The 21993-nt window shown below is 38.4% G+C and overlaps 1 protein-coding gene across 1 annotated transcript in view; it reads right to left on the bottom strand.

Moving 5' to 3' along the window:
• Positions 1 to 330: 330 nt before the first annotated feature.
• Positions 331 to 21993, bottom strand: part of RTF1 (RTF1 homolog, Paf1/RNA polymerase II complex component) — a 28587-nt gene continuing 6924 nt past the window's right edge. The window contains exons 3-18 of the mRNA XM_042868311.1: positions 18613 to 18760; positions 16679 to 16883; positions 14063 to 14177; positions 12431 to 12542; positions 11471 to 11606; positions 10852 to 11029; positions 9808 to 9890; positions 8753 to 8840; positions 8560 to 8667; positions 7924 to 8001; positions 6634 to 6755; positions 6195 to 6252; positions 5534 to 5611; positions 4353 to 4448; positions 3950 to 4061; positions 331 to 3199 (exon numbers count right to left, since the gene is read on the bottom strand). Coding sequence (XP_042724245.1) covers positions 3093 to 3199; positions 3950 to 4061; positions 4353 to 4448; positions 5534 to 5611; positions 6195 to 6252; positions 6634 to 6755; positions 7924 to 8001; positions 8560 to 8667; positions 8753 to 8840; positions 9808 to 9890; positions 10852 to 11029; positions 11471 to 11606; positions 12431 to 12542; positions 14063 to 14177; positions 16679 to 16883; positions 18613 to 18760 — 1824 coding nt within the window. The 3' untranslated portion in view covers positions 331 to 3092. The remainder of the gene's footprint in view (positions 3200 to 3949; positions 4062 to 4352; positions 4449 to 5533; positions 5612 to 6194; positions 6253 to 6633; positions 6756 to 7923; positions 8002 to 8559; positions 8668 to 8752; positions 8841 to 9807; positions 9891 to 10851; positions 11030 to 11470; positions 11607 to 12430; positions 12543 to 14062; positions 14178 to 16678; positions 16884 to 18612; positions 18761 to 21993) is intronic.

Genomic DNA, 21993 nt, shown 5'->3' with positions numbered 1-21993 from the left:
TTAGCAGCTTGGACTACAAAAGTAGCCTTTATAGTCATGAGACAAGTGGAATTTGTGTTTTTAATGAAACACAAGAGAGATGCAAATGAACTGGCCTTCCAACAGGTTCCATTTGATTCTAGTGGTAAGAAGAGCAGAGAGTGATCCAGTAGACAACAGCTTCTCTTGCAAAAAAAAGGCCTTATTTTTCATTAATTATTTTACAGTGTTAGTATTCTATTTTTTAGATTTCTAGACAGATAAATGAAGTGTAAGTTTCTGGAAAAACAAACTTCCGCAGATAGAAAACTCTTTGCACTTCAGATCAAGGGATAAACATAATCAACCTTATTAAACCAACAAACCAAGTTTATTTATAGAAGTCTGTACAATTGTAATGAACTATATGCTAGGACACCAATGAAACAGAGCAAACAAGTCTCTCCCTAATGAGTGGGAGATATAGTCACTCACCTTTACATGCACTTAAAGGAAAAAAGATTACAGCTTTCATACACAGTTCTGTAACTATTCAGAGTACTTTCTTGATGTATTCTCAATGTAAGAGGTTTGCATGATAATTTACTGTTTCCTCTCTCTCTCTCTCTCTCAAAAAAAAAAAAAAGAAAGAAAGAAAACCAAAACAAACAAACAAAAACCAATCCAGTATTTCAGCAGAATCCAGAGACTTTAAGAGGGTAGGTGGCAGTTTGATAGTTGCAGATAAACAGGACACTGTCCATCATTCAGTTCTGCATTCTAAACTCACTGCATCTCCCATTTTGGTCATCTCCACTAGAAGTTTCTTGCAACACTGTATAGGTCTTGACATTTTTACTGCAGTACAGCCTGCTCACATTAGCACCGAGTGCAGACGCTTGCTAATACCCATGAGTCAAAGGCAAGCACGTTAAAAATACTGAATTTGAGTTAACTCGACCTTCAGAGACCACTTTCCATTGAACCCAAGCGCTGAGGCACTGCCATGTGAAAATCAAGTTTTGGGCTGCTTGATTTTGCAATTATTTCTGCAAAGCATTGGAGAGCGATTATTTTGAAAACTGGCTACTGCAAAATAAGTTTTGATTTTCTTTTTATTACAAATCGTTAACATCATTGAAGCTGTTGAAAAAACAAAATCATATCAAATGCATATCTACACAGTGAATTACGATGTCTCCTATGAAGTTATTGTGGTAGATTCCATAAATCCACTCTTAAAAAAGTTAAAAGTACATATATGTGAGAGCCTACAACAACTCCAGAGAAGCTGCTAGAAAAGGCCATCAAATAAAGCAGTCTATGATTACATATTTACAGAATAATCCATTTGTCCTAGAATTATGGACTATTCAGTAAATAAGTACTGAAATATCCCTAATTATTTCTTTACATGGTAAATTATAGCTGCTTCATATGTTGATTTTCTTTTTATACACAGTTCATAGTATCAATCTGCACACAATTACATGATGTTTCTTTAAAGCTACCATTAAAAAGGAATAAGAGAAAGTTAAATAAGAACTAGATTAAAGTTTCATTAAGAATCCAACAAGAAGGTAGTATCACACACAGGTTTAAACATAACCGGAGTATGATGTCAGAAAAATAGTAATGCTCTGACACAAAGAGAGCATCAGCATTTTCCCTCTTTGGGGTCCCCAGAAACATTCCTATCCAGTTCAGTGCTTAAATTAGCATATACGTACTGGCCTGGGTAGGAACAAGCACGTGCTTCCACGATTACCTGAACGAGGGCCTCTAACCTTTTAGATTTCTAATTCTCTTTTAATTTAGTTCTTAGCTCCATATATTCAGTTGCATCTTGTTTGGAAAAGCTCTTTGTTAAATGTAACTTATTTACACTTCGATTTTTTTTTTTTTTTTTAAACACCTGAGTGATAATTGAGCTGTCATCTTGTGTCCAGTCAAATATTCCATAAAGCCATACAATTCTTGTGCTAGTGTTGCACTTCACTTGTACCAGATCTCATAAGAAAAATATGCATCAGCTACCTCTCACATATTACCTGCTGACCTTTCTACTGTGTCCTTACTGCGTCCTTCCCCTTTCACACAAAGTGATTTTATTTCTTAATCTTTTATGTTTGTTTCATAGAAGCTCAGTTTAAATGGTTCACAAGGCAAGAAACAAATGTGAGCTAGACCCCAATGAAGACGTGATGACTTAACAAATACATGATACTGGAGGCTGGGAGAAAAAATAAAGCCCAACCAATGAACACCCCAGGGACATCCCAGAAAGAGCTACTTCACTAAGTAAAGCTGGAGACTCCGGATGTGCTATAGATGACGAGTCCAACATCAAGAGCCGTGTACCTCTCTCATCAATTAAGCGTAAATAAAGAAGAGAACATGAAGTTAAACAGCTATATCAGCCAAGCCGTTTTAGTAAGAAGAATCACATTTAATGAGTTTCTTTCTTGCAATTTCAGATGCTCAAGTACAGCTGGTAGAAATTCAAAACAGCCGTAAAGAACTGTGACAGACTGATACAAATAGTACTGCAGCTTAAAAATGATAAAAAAAACACCTGAAAAAAAGTCACACAACCCTCCCAAAAAAATTTACACTTTGAACCTAAGCCAGTTTTTGAAGATTCCCTTCTCCAAAGCTAGAATGAAGGAGGAGGAGGAAGAAGAAAGTGCAGGTGACCTTCCAGCCACAAAGGTCTCGCGCCAATGTTTATTCACCGTGCCTGTGGTGGTATGTAAGGGGAGATCACCAAGTGCTGATTCTGCAACCACCAAAAGAGATCCCTACGGAAATCCACACCTCAGGCTAATACTGAACACAGAGTGGACCAACGAGCTGCATCAACAAAATAAAAACAGAACTCAAACTAAAAGAAATGGGAAGACCCCAAATAGCACAGATCCACATTTGTGAGGGGGGCAAGAAGAAAGGGCAAGAAGGGAGGTCTATACAGTAAATAGTTGAATGGTTTATGTTACAGATGACTGGCAGTTTTAAAGAGTCTCTTCCCAGCTCCATTGCTGCTCCAACCCAGAAGGGAGAACTGAAAGGGGAAGAAGAAAAGGTAGGACATCATCATGGAGCATGCAGGATCAGAAGCAGCAGAGCGGGCATGCTCAAATAAGCCCCCGCCTCTTTTTGTAGTCCTCCAAATTCAATGATCTCCGAGGAGCACCATCTTTTGCTGGTGGAGCCTTGGAGGTGATAGCCAGTGCCTTTGATTCTGTTGGGGACAAGGGAAGAGTGAGGACCAAAATACAAGAGAAAAAAAAAAAAAAAACAACAGAATTTTACTTCTTGTTTTTGCTAACAAAAGCCACCACCAAAGCGTATTTGGCTTTTCTGGAATACATCAGGTTAAAAATTAAGAATACAGCCATCTTACTGCTTATCTTCAAAGATAAAGCACATGCAATTTGGCTTTAATGTCATCTGCAATACCAAAGACAAACAGCAATTTTATAGAACAGCAGGTTCATAGGTCAATACTTTTTCCACATAGTGCATATGCAGGTTATGGAACAGGACAGTATGGGCTTATCAGGCTTCAAAAAGTGACTCCACAAATTCATAGAGCAAGTATAAAGGTAGATATCATGATTTATTAAATACAACATTCACATCTGTTCCTCAAGAACTATGTGAGACACAAACACTGTAGATTAGAAGAATGAATCAGAAAACTCTCATATTACCTCCTTTTCTTTGTAGATGGAACAAGGATACAAGGACATACATACTTTTAGTGCAACACAGTACACCTCTTCCTCAGCAAATATCACTAGCACATGTTCACACTTCCTCAATGTGAGACACTTCACAAGAAGACAAACACAGAGTCCTTGCTCTCATTTTCAAAAGCCCATGACTGACTCTGAAAGAACTGTTCTGGAAGAAGTGAGCTCTTCTATCACATCCCTCTACAATTGTACCATACAGCAATCATAGCCCCAGACTCAACTGAAACACTTACCAGAACTGGGAACCTGAAGATCAATCTTTACATCGAAGTCATGGACTTTGAAAAGATCTTCTGAGAGGTCACTGGCTGATTTAGAGTTCACATCTTTATCCTTCCCTTGACCCTGAAAGAAGAATATGTAAATATCCAACCCACATCCGTACAGACAAAGGTCAGAGATAAGAATACTTTTTCCCTTCACTTAATCACAAACATATTTAGTTCAGCTGTTATTGCTAAACAAAGTTAACTTTATTTCTCCACGGCAGAAATAGCTGTTCTTTTTCTACAATAATGCTTCACACGATACTTATTTCTAGAACTGAAAAATGCCTATTTAGTTTTAGTCATAAGCTTCTAGAGCAAAATGGTGACAGTGGGAGGAAACATAACAGAAGCAAAATGGGAAACTTGCCTTACTCATGTCCTTTGGAGCATCTGGTAATACACCAGATCCATATTTTGCATTTAGCTGGGCAAGGATAGCAGCCTGGACAGCAGGATCTCGGGACTGCAGGGGAAAATAAAACACTGCATTTAAATTGGAGGCCATTTTTTTTTTTAAAGACAATGCTCACGCTCATTCATACAAAAGCAACAGAGAATGGGGATCAGTTAGTCCGATCTTCAGGATTTCAAAGACAATTAAACTCATTCTGATAGCTATGTAATGCATTAAACTAAAAGTTATCCATCAGAAAGTCCTTCTTTAAGACGACACTATCTTTTTTGTTGTGATTTGCTCCTGTGACTAGACTTAACACATCCTCAGATGTACTTGCTTTTATCTTTCAGTTCTGGCTAGAATACTGCACTAGAGAAGAAACTGTTACAAGACTATTTTCTTTACATGATAATGGTTGTCTAGTATAACAATTTTACTCAATTATGATTCTACCTTTCAATAAATAATCATTTAATAAATAATCATTTAGCTCAATTTCCACAATAAAATCCCTTTTCTGCTTTGCTAATCTGTGGAGACTGACAGTGCCAACTTTACCTGAAAGGAGAGAAAAAAAAGTAATTTAAAAAATGGTACTGGTGGCATTTCAGAATAGGCTTCAAAGTTTTATCACTTACAGGTAAGAGGTGATCCTCCAGCTTCATTATCCATCACTTATGTATCTATAGATGGCAGTAGCAGTTTTTGCCACTATCACAATGGAATTCTGTGTTAAACTGCTTTACATTACAGGCCCAAGAAGTCTGGGGCCCCCTTTCACAAATCTTTAAAGTTGATCTCAACTAATTAGAAGCAAAACCAGCACCTAAAGTAAACTGCCTTCCTAAAGCTAACTAAATACACAGTAAGTATTTCTATGTGTTAGAATTCACTAAAGAAATACACAGTTGCTTTTCCATGTGCCCACATAATTTACATCCTCTATGTTGGGGGAGGGGGCACTTTTTTCCCCTTGTGGGGGAGAGTAAGGTTAGAATCTCAATTACATCTCATCCTGGCACCCGGTATTTTAATAGCAGATGGCACAGTTAGGCACAAGTACAAGCAACATTTTCCTTCCTACTCTCTCCATTGTATTGTTTTCTGCTGCTCTGCAAATTGCTCCAGATGAACTTCAACATTATACTTACATTAGACACTATTGTGGGCTTGCACTGCCGCCTAGTAAAGGGGTCCATTTGCTGGTTTTTCATGCTGTGACTTTCAGCCTGAACAAAAAAGGCACACCATTTTGCAGTTAGCTGCTTACATCCCTGTAAATCTTCCCACAGCACCCCAACCATGCACACACACACACACACACACACACGCACCAGGTACACACAATATCAAGGTCATAGAAAAAACAGTATTACAGACAAGAAAGATTTTTTTTAAACACCCACTGCCCCATATTTTACAAGTCAAAACTGCCCTTACTGAATACAACAGAAAACACCCGCACAACAACCATTAGGGTAACTGAGGCTTTAGCATTTGTTAAGAAGCTTAACTTTTCTTAAAAGTGTCACCACAGAGAATTCAATACTATTTTCTTCTTCAAAATCTCCTTTCTGATATCTGTGCCTTATAAAATGTATTACATTACTACTACAGTCAGGAATCTCCTGACTGAATTGGTCAAAAGCAAAGCAATACACTTTAAAAAAAAAAAAAAAAAAATCATATCACTTGCCTATTTAAAAGTTTTATAAAATCATTAAAAAAAAAGAGCAACTTCATCATGCAATTATCTTGCTCTGCATCATTTCATCTCTATATACACAGAAGTATTAATTTGGCATTATTTACCACAAGAGCCTTCTCAGACTCAACAATATTCCACTCTCTATTTCGTTGGTTGATGTAACTGCAGAAAAAGGGAAAAAAAAAAAAAAAAGAAGGGAGGGATAAAGAAAAAGAAAATGACTGTCATTTATCAACTCTTACACAATAAAAAGCCTGTCAGCATTCTTGCATCTTCATCTGACCACAGATTACTCTTATTGGAATGCAACTGCTACCAGGGTTACATAGAGTTCCTGCTTTTGACATTTTTAACTGAATGACACATACAAGGAAGTGGAGGCAAATATCAGCAGGCAAATATTAGCAGAGCCATCACTATGCAATCCATACAACAAAGAAACAATGACTTACAGTTAAAACACTGCTGATTTAATTGATTTCACCACTCTTCCTAAAATAGCATCAACCAAAATACAGAAAGTGCCCAATATCAGTTTCCTACCTGATTGCAGAAATGTTTTTTGTTCGTTGACGATCCAGGGCCTCTGCTCTCTCCTCAAGTTCATTAAGCTGATCTTGAATCTGTTTGGCCTTATCTTGGTCCCCCAAGTCCTCCGCCATGGCCTTCAACCAAACAATAACCTATTAAGCACTACCTTTTTTTTTTTTTTTTTTTTTTAAACCATAGAACTAGTCAAAGAAATGAGGGATAGACCCAATAATGAGCCAGCAAACCCTATTCAATTCCAAATGTCCTAACCACATATAATGAGAACACAGCAGAGAGATAAACTCCCCTTTGCAGCTTAAAACAAAACTGGATTTCTCATTCTGAAAAATTCTGTGAACTAAAGATTACTTAGGAATGCCAGACTCAGCACTAATAGGACCAGTCAGCTAGTTGATTCAAGTTACATGATTTAAGCTACATGTTTGAGTAAGTTTTATCATTGCTATTTGACAGCTCAAGAAAAGACTATTTCTGCAATTGTGAGCTGCCACTTATTTTAGCAAGCTGGAGAGCAGAACGAAGAAAAACAGCTTATTATGCCATCTGGTGATAACAAAAAGGAACTGCACCCCCCTGCACCATAAAACTAACAATTTATATATTCACACTTAGTAAAAAGTGACGATCAAACACTGCAGTTTAGCAAAAGAACGTAGAACATATGATTAATATGAACTCTTAGGTTTTGTATGAAACGCAAATGTCCTGAGAAAGGGCTGTACCAAACAAAACAACGTTTTCTATCTGTCTTCTGAGATACTTAAGACAGTTTGTTTACTTGTCTTCTGAGCTTTGGCTTCTCAGCACTGTTAAATCTATGCATTTCAGGAAGTGTACATGTAAAGCAATTTAGTAGCAAGTAAATCTTTCAGCAATGTATTCCTTTCAACACAAACCACTGGCCATTATCACAGTAAAAACTGTTATCCTCAAGCAAAAGGCAATTTAACACTAGTTTTGAAAACAACTGTCAAGTGTTACTAAGGAGTAGCTTACAAAAAATAAAAGGAAAACTAGTTTCTAAAGCCGAACAGCTTGAGAACTTCAAAGGACACAAAGAGAGACAGGTAGAATTGTTGGCAATTGCCTTCAGTGAAAGAATGCAATAGCTTAAGCTGGGTTACTTAAGTATTCTGAACTCAGTAATGAATCTTGAGATCCACCTCTTAGCTGTATACTTAAAGTTGAGCTTTCAGCTGATTACTGCCAAAATCCAGAGGAGCTCCAGTTCTTCAAAATCAAAGACTGTACTAAGCTTGCAGGCATCAGCTCATCTCTCACCTTCTCCTTTAACAGCTGAGTTTTCTTCATAGCATAATTTGGAGGGGCTTTTCTGAACCTTTCCTTCTCTTTCACAATCTGTAAAACCAGAAGAAACAGCAAAGAAATGCAGGTATGCAATGTCTACTTTAATACTTGTACTCTAGAAGCAACAGATCAGAATCATCTAAGAAATTTACTTACTGCCACAATATTTTACTCATGCTCTTTCTCTGCTGCATTTTTTATTTTGTGACTTGGTAATGAGTTACAGTTCCATTCCCCTCACTTAACGACCTACAAAAGTCTCATGCTAATCACATTTGGTCAGTATGAAGCAAATAGTAGGCTGTAGGAACTGTAATAAATGCATCTATCACCACGCTGTGAGCTTTTTATAATTTGAGAGATATGTTGCCATACTTTGATTAGGAGTTCAAAGCCCTGCAACGCAAGTTGAAGAGGAGGTAACAAAGAACAAAGATGAAGTAAAGCAGAAACGTGAACCAAACAGCTGGATCACCAAGATACTCTATCCAGTTATAAAATCTCACTTTCTTTTTAGGAAGGTGATACCATGATCATTCTGCTTCTAAAGGCTAATCTGCTACTCCACTTTTAAGTACTGCCATAGCCTCATAATAACATGCTGTTTACCTCCTCAATATCCTGATCGTTAAACTTGTAGTTGAGAGCTTCTTTGATGGACACTTCCTTCTTGTTTATCTCATCTAATGTGGGTAACTGCATCCCAGCAGAAAACATCTAAATGAAATAGAGAGTTCATTTTTCACTTAGAATACCAGCTGTAGAGGGCTGCTGAGAAGAAATTAAAGACTGGCAAACTTACCGCTTCCTTCCACTTCATAAACTCACTTTCAGTGAATTCCTGATTTGAGACAAACTCCAAACGAAACACACGCTGATCACTGCCGTGCCTGCAAGAAGAAAAACATAACACCCCTTTGTGAAGGTGCAGAGCTGTAATCTTATACTAGTTGGTAAGAAACTGACTCGTAAAACCCCAGAACAGACACTTAAGGCTACTCTTTTGGCTCACATACTATTTATTCCTAACTTCAGTAAGATCAGCCACAGCTCAGGAGCTTCAGTCAGCTACTAGTACCAACAAATAGTGCAAAGGAATACTTGATGACATGTCTGTAGGGAACAGTAGTATCCTCAGTAGAAAAGGGAAACAGACTTACCTCACACCTAAACTTCAAATCCCCTATTTGGTGACCCATGGCATGATCTTGGGAAACAAAGTTCTTTCACATTTGGACCGATAGAAGTAATCTGTAAGTAGTACTGAACTGTACCAAACGCAGAAGCCAGCTGCAGTTTAATTTCTCATTCGCTGGTTAGTCAAGAGCCAGTAAGCCTTAAGATTAAATTCTATGGAGACCTGCTACTAACCACTCCTAAAATTAGTTGCCATCATGTACGTTTCAATCAAAACACAGAGTTCTCTCCTGAAGTAGCATAAGCAGCTATTGTATATCACAGTGGATGCAGATAAGACCTATTTTTTTCTGCTGTTACTGCATATTTTCACCCACATCTACTCTCCACGTACTTTCCCATTTCTTCCAAATGATGAATTTCTTCTTGACCTATCTCACCAGGATGTTTTATAATGTAACTGTTAACCTTCACCTGATCCTAGAAGGGCTGTAAAGACAAGCGAGAAATCTACAACTATATTCAACTTCTTCCCTCCAAATTACTGTTTATGTTGTAATCACTCATGCCTTTAATACACTTGATTATCTCAACACTTGACTAAAGCAACTGTGGAAAAAAAAATACAGAAAAGCTGTCATCATCCCTCCGCAGGAAACATTACATGATATAAAAACAACTTTGATCCAGGAACTGATGAGGGTTATTTTTGGATCTCACCGCAACTGCAGTCCTTTGTTTGTCCGGGTACCACCGAGTTGGTAAACCTTTGCAGTCTCTACCACACCAGTTATTTCAGCAACCTGTGCACAAAAGAAACAAAAGAATGAATGCAAATGCATGGGTTCGTGTGTGTGTTCCTATAACGTACCTGGGCATGTTTAAGTCTTTTCACTAGATATCAAAAACCTTAGTCTCATTAACAATTCTAACCAGACCAAAGCAAGCAGGACTCTTCAGCAGCCATTATCAGGTACTGAATTCATTGCACCATGCATCACCTTCAAATTGGCAAGAAGGATTTTTTGGTTGCTGTTATCTTCTTAGTCTACCTCCAAGCCAAATGATGCACACTTTCCTATTTTCCCTTACATTAAATTAAACTAGGGTTAATTGAATTTCCCAAATGACACCATAGCTATCCACATACTAAACACAGCCTCCTCTGGGACCATTTTAATGCAATTTTAGACAGTATTATTACACCCTATGGTTGTAGTTACAGCAATGATAGAAATACGTGTTCGAAAACATCTTCTCTTCTAAAGCACATTGCTGTTGAAATGTGAGAACTGAGATCATGCAGTAACTGGGGAACATTTCCAGAAGAAGGAGCAACTCTTACTTATCCTTACTCTGTCAGAGTACCCTGAACTCAAGTTTCTTACACAAGTGAAGAGACAAGACAGCAAGTACCAAAGCAAGAACAGGCTTCATTAGTGCTCCTTCCCTCATGTAATACACACACACCACACACATACACTGTATATATACATACATACATCTACACATCTGTATGTATTATGTCATCAGCCAGCTTGATTTAAAGGCCAATAACTGTTTCCACATCTTCACCTTCCTGAACACACAGGTATTTACCTTAAAAGTATTTTTCTCCATTTCTTTGGCAGCAACTACATTTTCTGGCTAGAAAATACCTTTTTACATTAATCACCCTAATCATAGATTCCTCAGAAGTACTAAGCTGCAAATATTGTATTACAGCACTACAAAAAGAACTAAAACCCTTGGAACTAAACTCACCCGATAAACAGGTTTGCTGTTATGATTTCCAATGCCAATACGGACAAAGCAACCAGTGACTGTCTTGGCAAAGAAAGGCATATGACACCAGCGTTCCAGCTTGTGCCGCGATAACCGTACTCGGTTCAGTTCTTCAGGCAAAGACACTGGCTGAGATTTAGGAGGAATTTCCTCTTTCCTGAAGTGGGAAAGATGAGAAGGAAAGTGAACAAAATAAGAGATATAATCATCAGAGCAAGGTGCAGTAGAAGTTCCAAATATTTAAATTACTAGTAAAAAGAAAAGAAGATTAATATACTAATTGACCGTAGATATGTAAATTTAACATTCATGAGAAAGGTGTAATGCAACTGACTAATGTTACCCATTATCTTTGCTACCACAAAGCAGAAAGACTTGTGCACCAAGCCAGCACATCTTTCTCCCTGGCTAATATGCAAAGGTTCTGCAGCAGCTGAACTGTAGGACTAAAATCTAAACTGTGTGAATTGGGATTAGGATAACACCTAGACACACTCATCTGTCCCCACATAATTCTCTAAAACAGAACAGATCTACCTAACGTGAGTACCTGTGCTTTTCATCACACAATAATCGTAGTCTTATGTTTACTACTTACTCTTCTTCTTCATCTGAGGATGAGGATCTGGATGAGCGATCACTTTTCTCACTAGACTTATCATCCTCTTCCTCCTCTTCATCGTCAGAGTATACTTCACTAGTCTTTAACGGCTGTTTTTTTGCAAGCAATTCAGCTGGAGGAGAGAGAAAAAAAGCAAGCCGTGTTTTGTTTTGTTTTTCCAATCAAGCTTATTTTTTTTTGTGCTGAAATCTCATTGTTAAAAAAAAAACACTAAAAAAACCCAGCATAACTGGAAAGCTGTTATCTTTATATTAGATACAAGTACCACATGCTTAAATCTACTAGCAAACTAAACACTCCATTGTATATATTCAAACTGAGAAATCAAAGTAATTTAATTGCCAACTTAGATCTCCATTGTAGTTATCTTCAGCTTCCCTACTTGACTGCATATAGCCATAGCAGATAAGCATAATAACTGGATATACAAGTTAAAACTATCACAGTCAGACAATTTATTCTTGTTTTGCATGGAAAATAAAAATCTCACGTGTTGGAGTTTGGAGCCACAATTAAAACCCACCAGAAAAACAAAAAAGTAATGCATTAAAAGTCCGTGACAAGAAGGACAAGATGACTTGCCAGTGAAGAAACTAGCAAATGCAGACAAGATAGCACAAGTACAATAAACATGGCTTAGACGATTCAGAGATGAAGTAACGGACTCAAATACATGAATTAGACATTACTTAGTAAGTGGTATTCAGTAAAATATCAGGGAAGTTTGCTGTGTTTTCAGATCATTCCTTATGGGGGAATAGAAATATAAAGAGTTAAGAAGTATCAAATAATTTTCCAGGTGATTATACTGGTCAAAAGACCAAAGAAGATGCAGACACATCATCCATCCAAAGTGTAGGACCGCTGCGTTAATTAGAAACAGGCAGAAGCACTCGCAGAAAGCAAAAAAAGCACAGAACAACAAAGCCTTCATACCTGTTCTGTTCTTCCTTTTCTCTCTTTCTGCTTTTAGTTCCTCCATTGCCTGAGATTTCTTGTCTAATTTCTCATCCCGCTTTGATCGTCGCTCTTTGTTATGTGACGTGACCTAAAAATATGCACAGAAATCCCTTAGCACTGGGGAGCAATTCATGAACTAAAACGAAAACAATGGTTTGCAGACCAAAAACTCTTCAAATGGAAAATATTAACAAATTCAATTTTAAAATAATCAGGTGGTGTGGTTTTTTTTTTTGGTTGGTTTCTTTAAGTTTGTCCTTTCATAGTCTAGGGAAGGGTAAATATACAAAAATTAGGGATTTTTGTATCAAGAACGATTAACACATTTATTCTTCAACATTTCTGCCATCAATCTCAAGCTCCACATTAAGAAGATAAAAAAAGACTAGAGAAATAAAACTGAACTAAAATTCTGTAACTAACAAGTCATGAAGAAAAAAAAGGGACAAATATTAATCTCAAAGACTACTTCTCAGGCCAAAACACTCGTTTTCCTTCAGCAGCAAGGAGAGCTGATAAATTACTAAAATCAGATATGAAGTGTAAAGTCTGCAATAGGAATACAAATCCAAAATGCTGGAAGTCCTCTAATTCTTACTAAGGTTCTAAGTAGAATTAGAATGCAGTTTATGTAACAAGTGGTCATTGAAAGTAAGTCAGGCGTTTCTGGAAGGCTACACTTTTATGTACATGTATGTATGTATGCACTAGCACACTCTACATATGGATCTACATACATATTATATATGGACAATATGTGTAAGTACATTCATATGCAAGTACATATGTGGAACTGAGAGGGGCGTGGGGAATGAGACTCAACCAACTTCATGTGGGCCTGAGGGAAAAATTCATCTCACCCAACTTAACGTAGGTGGTAAACATCTATTTCACTAGAAAAAGAATGTAGGCTGAATTGCCCCCTCTCAATACATCCTTCTGCACAGAGGAGGCAAGAAACTACAAGAGTAAACAAACAACGATTCACAGATGGCGTTAAGCAAGATTAATTTCATCACATTCTGGGAAGCTAACTGCCCAGACTTCTAAATTAAAGGCAGGCTCTCAACCTAACAATTCAGCCATTTGAAACTATAATTCAGTTACACAGGCTTCACTCACACACACAAGAAATGGCATTGCCAGTCTTTCTCCTGGAGATAAGAAAAAGAAAAAAAAACAAAAAAAAACCCAACTTGTGTTTCTCCTAGAATTCAAGCTATTCCTTCACACAATGTAAAAAGCTGAGCAGTTTCTGGCTCTCTCAAACTTTAATTTGTAAGAAGGCAGCATATAAGAATTCCAGACTGAATGACAAGCCTTGTCACAGGAACTCTATGTGTAGCCACAACTCATTCTTTATTTTGCGTTTTTCATTGAAAGGAGTTATCAGTGCACCCCTCAGCAGGCCAAAGATGTCAGTCTCTTTTTAAATGAACTTGAAAGGCTAAAGATAGCTTGAGCATTGAAATGAACCAAATCCTGACCTGCTTACTGTGCTGTTTGACATTTTTAAGGGAAAAATGTCAGGGGCAGGGAGAAACAGCATCCCATCTCCTGTTGCCAAGGAAAAAAGAATCAGTTACTAAGATACATTCCATTTCCTACCTGGGATTCTTGGATCTGTGTGAGTTTTTTCTTCTCCTGCTCTTCCTCTTGCTTTTTCTTTTTCTCTTTCTTTTCTTTCTTTTTTGCCGTCTTCAGTTTTTTCTTGATTTCAAATCTATTAGATATTTGAAAGAAAGAGCGCATGAAAGAATTCTCCCTTCTCAAGTGAGCCAAGTACCATTACATTGCTATCTCAGATTAAAAAGGTCAGTAAACTTCAAGAAACGTTTGCACTGCTTGGCCTAAGATAGTTAACCCCTTAACTCTGCCCCACAACACTGGTGGGTCTTGCTCCCCTCCCATCCTCTCTTCCCCAAGAAAAATAAGACAAGGAGAAGCTGAGCACAATAAAGTTCAGGCTTACAGAAGATGAGAGTTAGCCTAAAGGGGTGGGGAGACCACATACTAATAGTTTCTCCCAAGAACCCTACCCTTATGTCAGCTTAATCTTTGCCAGAATAGCGACCATTGCGTGCTGCCTTCAGCTATAAAAATAAATTGGCTTTTACACATAACTTGAACCTTAACAGCAAAAAAACTTGGTTCTTTTAAGCCACCACCATGCTAACTTCTTCCTGCTGAAACTCAACCCGTCTACCTGAACTCACGTCTGTAAGAAAGAGAAGTCACAGCAAGTCACCTGCTACAGCACATTCCATCAGACGCAGGCATTTTTTGTGATTCACCGCTTCTATTTTGACCTTCCCTAAACATGTTATCCTGAAATCTCATTTTTAGCCACTGTACTCAGAAAAGTCAATTCTGCTGGAACCATCCTGTGGCAGATTCCACTGCAGCATACACTGGTCACTGCTTTAGCAAAGTGTGCATGTGGATTAATAAGCAAAAGCTTACAGCAACTGAAATTTAAAATGCATTATCCATACGGCACATTTCACCTTTAAAACAAAGCAGAACACACTAGACACAGGCATTGTGTCACATGCTCTGTTTGCTGTCATCTCCAAAGATTTAGCAAAAGATACATAAAGACAACATTCTGAACAATTCAACTTACCACAAGAAGTTAAGTAACTATCCCTCCCACAGCCACCTCTTAGCTCTACGTGCCAACCCCTTCCATGGAACAGGACAAACTCGTTTAAGATTGTATCAGAAACTCGAGCTTAAATTCTTCTGCTAGTTTGTATCAAGTATTTTCATGTGATTACTTAAAAAGAAAAATATTCAGTTATAAAAAAAACAAACTATGAATGAAATCCAGAAAAATGGTGGCCTTCTACCTGATCTAAGCCTAACCTTTCCCCCATTTTGATCTGCTTGAGGAGGGCAGCAGACAAGAAAAGACACAGCAAGTAGTATTAAGAAGCACATTCAGTCAGTGCTCTAGGATAACTAGATAGCTGATTGTATTGATTTGAGTCACACGATAGTGTCCGTCCTCTAGAGGAATTTCTCAGCAAACAATAGAAGAGTCACTGAAGAGGGAAGAAAATGAAGAAAATGTGCCCCACATACACCAAATCTTTTGTTACATAGGTGGAGAAAACAAGTGAACAACCTACAAGGAAGCTGCTTGACAGTAAAGCATTACAGCAACGAATAACACCAGAACAGCTAAGGCAGAAATCCACAAATGAACTCTGGAAAATGACATGTCCCAAACCACTCATCTATATCTCAACGCCCCTCCCTTCTACTCAACCCCCAACAAGCTTTATACCTACAGAAGCAACCTGTAGTTCTGCTCTGTGCTTCACTATTGCTTTTTGAAAAAACTGACGAAGCTCTATGGAACTTTATTCTTTCTCATTTTCTAAAGTAGCAGCATATGACAGTCAGTACAGGAAAGACATATGAAGAAGTAATCCTAATGGCTGTCATCTACTGCTTAAAGCAGGGATAACCACACACATTCAGCAGCTGTGAAACTTGCAGAAACCAACCTTTTTTCAAGAACACGCAGGATTTCTGCTGTATGCTTTAAACAAGCTTTCAGGACAATTCACACAAAAATCTGTCATGAAACTTAACCTGCTTTAGAGTGCTAAATGCCTAGACCTCAGACATGAGAGCACAGTCGACGCAGCCTCCACAAAGAAAAGTCCAAATTAAGAATACAGAAAAAATATCTGTAAAGAAAAATCAAGCTGGAGAATATTAATCCTAAAGCACTGGAACACTTTGATCTCAGTTTCCTATACAATGGTATCTACAAAAAATAACAGAGGGAATAACAATTTCATGGGAACACACAGAAGGGTTCTCTGCTTTTCAGTTTGACACTATGCAAGAGTTAGACTTAATTACTTGCAATCTGCTGGACTGTCCAGCTGTTTACCCCGTTTTTCTGCTTTATTCCCTCTTCTCATTTTTTTTAAATTATTATTATTCAGTGTTTTAAACAAACAACGTAAGTTACCTGCAAGTCACAGAAACAGCAACTTAAAGTTCCATAACGTTTACTCATATAAATGAGAAAATAAACAGTTCACACAATATGAAACATGTAGGATATGTTATACATCACTGTTTATGTGTAGGATTTAATTTCAACAGTCTAACTGAACAGTGCATTGCAGAGGATTTAACTCAGTGCTGTTTATACAACAGCCTGTATAAACATGCTATCAAATATCAACAGTCTAAATTTACCTTCTCTTTAGCACTTCTCTCTTCTCTATCCGATTAAACAGCTCCTGTTCTCTCTCCTTTTCTGTCATTTGTTCCAGTCGAGCCCGGTCTTCTTCATCTCCCATAAGGTCTTCTCCATAGCCATCATGGAATTCCTCATCTTCAGATGAAGAATCTGAATCTGAGCTAGATGAGGAGCTGTTGCTTTCCGAGTCAGACACTTCTCCTGAAACAAAATCACAAGGCAGTAAAATTCAGCTGGGGCAAAGCCCAACCACTTCAATGTAGCGTGTTAGCAGAGGGCATATATATGAAAAGTCTGCATGTAATAAAACCAAAACCCACTAAGTATTTTAATATAGGAAGATGCACATACTGCAAAAAATGAGGAAACAAGTAGTACTGTGTATGAACAAGATGCGTCACAGGTAAAATTCTTTGCAGAACAAGAAAATCTTAGGAGCCCTTTCGATCAGTGTTTGGGTCTTACGGTTAGATTTCTATGCCTACATGCTTACATTACTTGGAAGTTTCCTAAACATCCATAACACCTGTGTGTGTTCACACCTCAAATGTCACTATGAGCCACTATCAATATTCCTTATTACAGCAAGTGAAGTAACCAAAAATGGTCATTCCAAGACTGCAACTGTAGGCACTGCTACATCACAAGATGGAATTAAAGCACACTACCCTTGTAACTGTCAAAGTTGCAAAGCAAGCTGCATTACAGTAATTAGTACCCCCCAATTACACCTGGGCTTAGGGAACAGCTGAATCCCCAACAATACTGGGTAACACTACCTTTGAACTTGATCCAATGCTGTGACTATCTCATCTAATCAATCACATTACACCAAAATCCAAAAGCAAACAGATACTAGAATTCTTTATTCCAGCGTCAGCCAACCCTCAGTATTCCTGGAAATTTCCAGCTTCGCAACCTTACTCACTTACTTACAAGCCTTGGTTTGTATGTGCTTATAGGTACAGGTTCAGTCACTTCATGCTTTGGACTGTCTCCACAATGCTTAATGTACCTAAATCCGTAAGTTTCTTCAAATGCTTTCTTAACTTTGACTTTTAGTATTAACTGAAGTTGTAACTAATCACCTGCAAACCTTCACAGACATGATAAAAACAGGAAAGAACACAAGAAGTCTGCCCAGTGTAGAAACAGTCAGTAGTAATGTTAAAAAAAAAAAAAAAAAAAAACCGAAACACCTGACAAAGTTGAAGAATTAAAATTGTGACTAATTTAAGTGTAAATGTGCAAAACACCTGATTCAGGGCAAACACATAAGATAAGCTTCTGCTTGCATTACAGAATCATGGAATTGTAGGAGTTGGAAGGGACCTCTAGAGATCATTGAATCCAACCCTCTGATAAAGCAGGCTCCCTACAGCAGTTCCACAGGTAGGTGTCCAGACAGATCTTGAATATCTCCAAAAAAGGAGACTGTGCAACCTCTCTGGGCAGCCTATTCCAGTGCTCCATCACTCTCACAGTAAAAAAGTTCCTCCTTCATTATTTAATGTTACATTCATTCTCTTTGTTGTCACAGTAATTCTGTGAAGGCAAAATACACCAACTGGAATAAAAGTAAATGCTACCCAAACTACAGATGGAAGGAAGAAGGGTGCTTTCCCAGAAGAAAGTCAAATAATTACATCATACATTCTCCAACTGAAGCAATATTGAGTGGTGCATTTCCAGTGGAATGCCTACAGCCACGCTATGTTGAATTACAGTAAAAATACATCATAAATACAAATTGCCTGGAACTATGGCAAGTTTAAGTCATTCACAGTCTGCCAGTAACATAGAAAAAAGCTCTCTCAAGTAGTCTAACATCACCATTTAGCTTTACTTTACAGTATACCCAAAGATGCAACTTCACATGGCATTCTGCTGTAAGTACATGCTGTATGGAGATGGACAGGTATTATCTTACCCTCTTCAGGTGCTGAGCTCTCAGCTGAGCTGTCTTTATCTGAGCTGCCTGAAGAGGCAGCTTTGTTCATCTGTTTCTTCATGGCTCCCTTCTTCTCTGCCTTACCCGCCTTTCCCTTTTTTTTGTTTTTAGAACCTCCAACGGTCCACTGTAAGGAAAAAAAACAAGGGATCATAATGCAGGAACACCGCTCCTCCCTTCTCCATCCCTCCTCAAAACACTGGAGGGAAAATGATTGGGAAAAAGTCCAGTATCTGACAGAAGCAAATCAATCATACAAAGGGTGGGTGGGAAGAGGGAAAAACAAAAAATCAGAAGGTAACTCAGTAAATGAAAGCATTTTATGGTAGCTTTTTTCTTTTATTTATTAAAGGCAAAAAGTTATCATTTCAATTGAACAGTTGAGAAAACGCTCCTTTAAAATAGGACAAACACTTCAGAGTTCAGTCTCATGTACACTGGGGCAAAATTACTGAAGATAGACAGCTAAGAAAACAATTTAAGTAATAGGTGTCCAGATGTATTTGTAAAGGTTATCATCAGCTTACTGCTATTAAACAGAAGAAGCAACAGATGCATCTCTGAAACTAGTTTGTTCAAGAACAAATTTTAGATTTCACAAAGGAACGCTCATTACCTGAGGCTTATGGATAGCTCAGTTTTGCCAAGAGTTTGCAGTACCTGTGTATTTTTATGCCAACAAACCAACAGCACACTCATTCTTAGACAGTAGTGCCACCTTCTGCACCTTACATATAGTGCACAAGTCGGAACCACATCAGAATCACAAAAGAAAAAAAAATGCCTAGGCTTAATTTTAACTTTGTCTTAGCACCATATCTTCACTTTAGGCTGCAGTTTCTAAGTTTGGGGTCTATGCCACCACATATACATAAGCATCAACTTCAAGCACTAGACTTTCAGGAGAAGAGGCAGTATTTACCTTAGTGTGACTTCTTACTACATTTTTTCCCTGGTCCCAACCATGTGGGTAAAGCCAGAAGGAAACAGAATTGACAAGGATGGTGTGTGTGATTGACAAGAAGATTTTAAGGCTTTACAGTGTTCTGCAACATGCTGCATCTCCTAGAATTTCTCCAGATTCTCTCTTCAGAAATAAAATGGTTTGTTTCTAAATAAATATATTTAGAACGTTATCTTCTTCATAGCTGTATGCTGCCCTCACCACTCATGCACATCAACAGCTCAAGCATGCCATCTATTCCCCCTCAAAAAGGAAGCAAGCAATGACAAAAGCATGCAAAACAATGCTTAACAGAGATCTTATATGGAAGATTATAGATTTTTTTCAACTAAACTATATATATTCATAAGTATATGTATTTACATTTATATGTATTTACATTTAATCTTCAGTGCACACACATTTCAGGCTTCTTCATCAAATCTGACCTCCACTTCCACATCTTTTAGAGTATACCAAACATCTCCAAATGGACTTCAACCAAGTAGTCAGAGGCTACTACCTCATCTATCAGTATCCTTAAAATTTCCCACCTTTTGATTGAAGTCACAACCATCCTTGTACCTTCCACATTAGTGTTTACTTCAACATCACTTTTAAGTGTCAGCGACGCATTCAAACTTATCTGACAAAGGTCAGGCAGAAAGTCTCTTTTCTGAGAGGTAAGAACAGCTACCTAGTGGTGAGCCTTGGACTGCAATCCATGCCTCAATCTGTTTTGCATCACAGGACAGGTGAGAAGCTGCACAGAAAACATCTAATTTTGTATCAGCCTGAGCTTGTGTTTACAACTATACCGGTTCCCATATCGAAGCTCTACTTGTTCAGTGTCACAGTGCTGCTGCCTAACTTTACCAGTATATTGCCACTAATTATCCTGGTCATCCAAGCCCAAGAAATAAAAAAGCACTACTGGAAAGCCATGAAAGGCTTGGCAACTCGCAGCCCAAACTGAAGTCTCCAGCCCCTTCCTCCTATTCTAGCACATCTGCAGAGATCAGAAAGGGAAACACATGTTCACAGCTAGCATTAAGTAAAAACATACATCCAGATACAGTCACCAGAATTTGTTTGCTTTGCTTCCCTTCCCTCCATCTCAGACATAGAACCATAGCTTCCAAAAATCTGTCCTTCATTGCAGCTCCTCCAGTTTCCCTTTCCCTTGCTCAAAGCAGGCAGCTCCAGTCAACACTTCCCATGCAATACCCACAGCTACAAAGCCTACTCCGAGCAGCCCCTGCCTCCTTGGCCACCATCTGGAACCCTCCACAGTTCCAGATGTAGCAAGTTAATAAACCCATGCCAAAGTGTGCTGTAACGTTGCTTTCTGCTCATTTTTTTAGTAATATTGAACAATAGAACTTTATGGTTCACTCACAGGAAGCAGACAGAAAATATTTCAATTTTCCCTCCTGCTTCAAAGGTTCACAGAGCTGATCACTTACATATTTCCCCGAGAAGCCCAAGTGAAGATACAATATCCAGAATGGACTGCCAACACAAAGTGTCCTTAAAGTCAGCCAGATTTAAAAGTCAACTTCTAAAAAAGCAACCAAACAAAATGATTGAAGAAAATAATTTATAGTCCAGGAAACCTGGACCATATTTCGAACAGGGAGATGAAGACCTCAAGAGGAGAAAAAAGGAAAAGTGAGCCGTGACTGTGCAGAATGAAGTAGAATTCTTACCAGTGCTACTCAAATAGCCATCAGCCTATTCACACAGTGCCCAAACATACTAGCCATTCAGTTTTCCTCTTTGCAATTAGATATTCTTCCTGCTTTTTACATCAGATCAGGCAGAGTTGTAAAACTGAGTTTACCAGCCCATCCTTGCCATATCCTCCCCTTCTGAACAAGTGTTTTTTTTTAAATATACAAACAAAAGGCAAATTACAAGTCACAACTTCAAAGCAGACCAGGACCCCTCACCAACGTGTTCTTTTTCTAGCCCGGATGAACTTACATGCCATGGCAACGCAACATCTTCAGTGCTCAAGTAGCAGGACTGCTTCAAAAGTACTGCTGCCTGTTTTATGATGCTGGCCCACACCATCAGAGGCAGACCTTGGAAGTATGACAGTATGGATGTGAGCACAGTGGGGCGGTCAGCGGTGTGCTTCAGCAGTGGCAACAGTGGCTCAGCTCCACTGGTGCAGATTTTTACCAGTGTGGCAGGCAGGCTCACAGGCACGGCTGTATGACACTCTGCAAGCTGGGCCAGTGCCAACAGTTCACCTCCATTAACGCCACTGACAAAAAAGGCAGTCCTCCACACAACGCAAACTGCGGTTTCAGACTGAAGACAAACTGCAGGCAGCATGGACATTAACATATGGCAGGATTTATAGTCTTTAGGGTCTTTCAAGATGACAATGATCTCTACCACCACCCTGA

This window comes from Lagopus leucura, unplaced genomic scaffold (genome assembly GCF_019238085.1).
Source record: "Lagopus leucura isolate 7727_CA_CO unplaced genomic scaffold, USGS_WTPT01 Super-Scaffold_1, whole genome shotgun sequence".
Taxonomy (NCBI): domain Eukaryota; kingdom Metazoa; phylum Chordata; class Aves; order Galliformes; family Phasianidae; genus Lagopus; species Lagopus leucura.
This window is presented reverse-complemented; position numbering and strand designations above follow the sequence as displayed.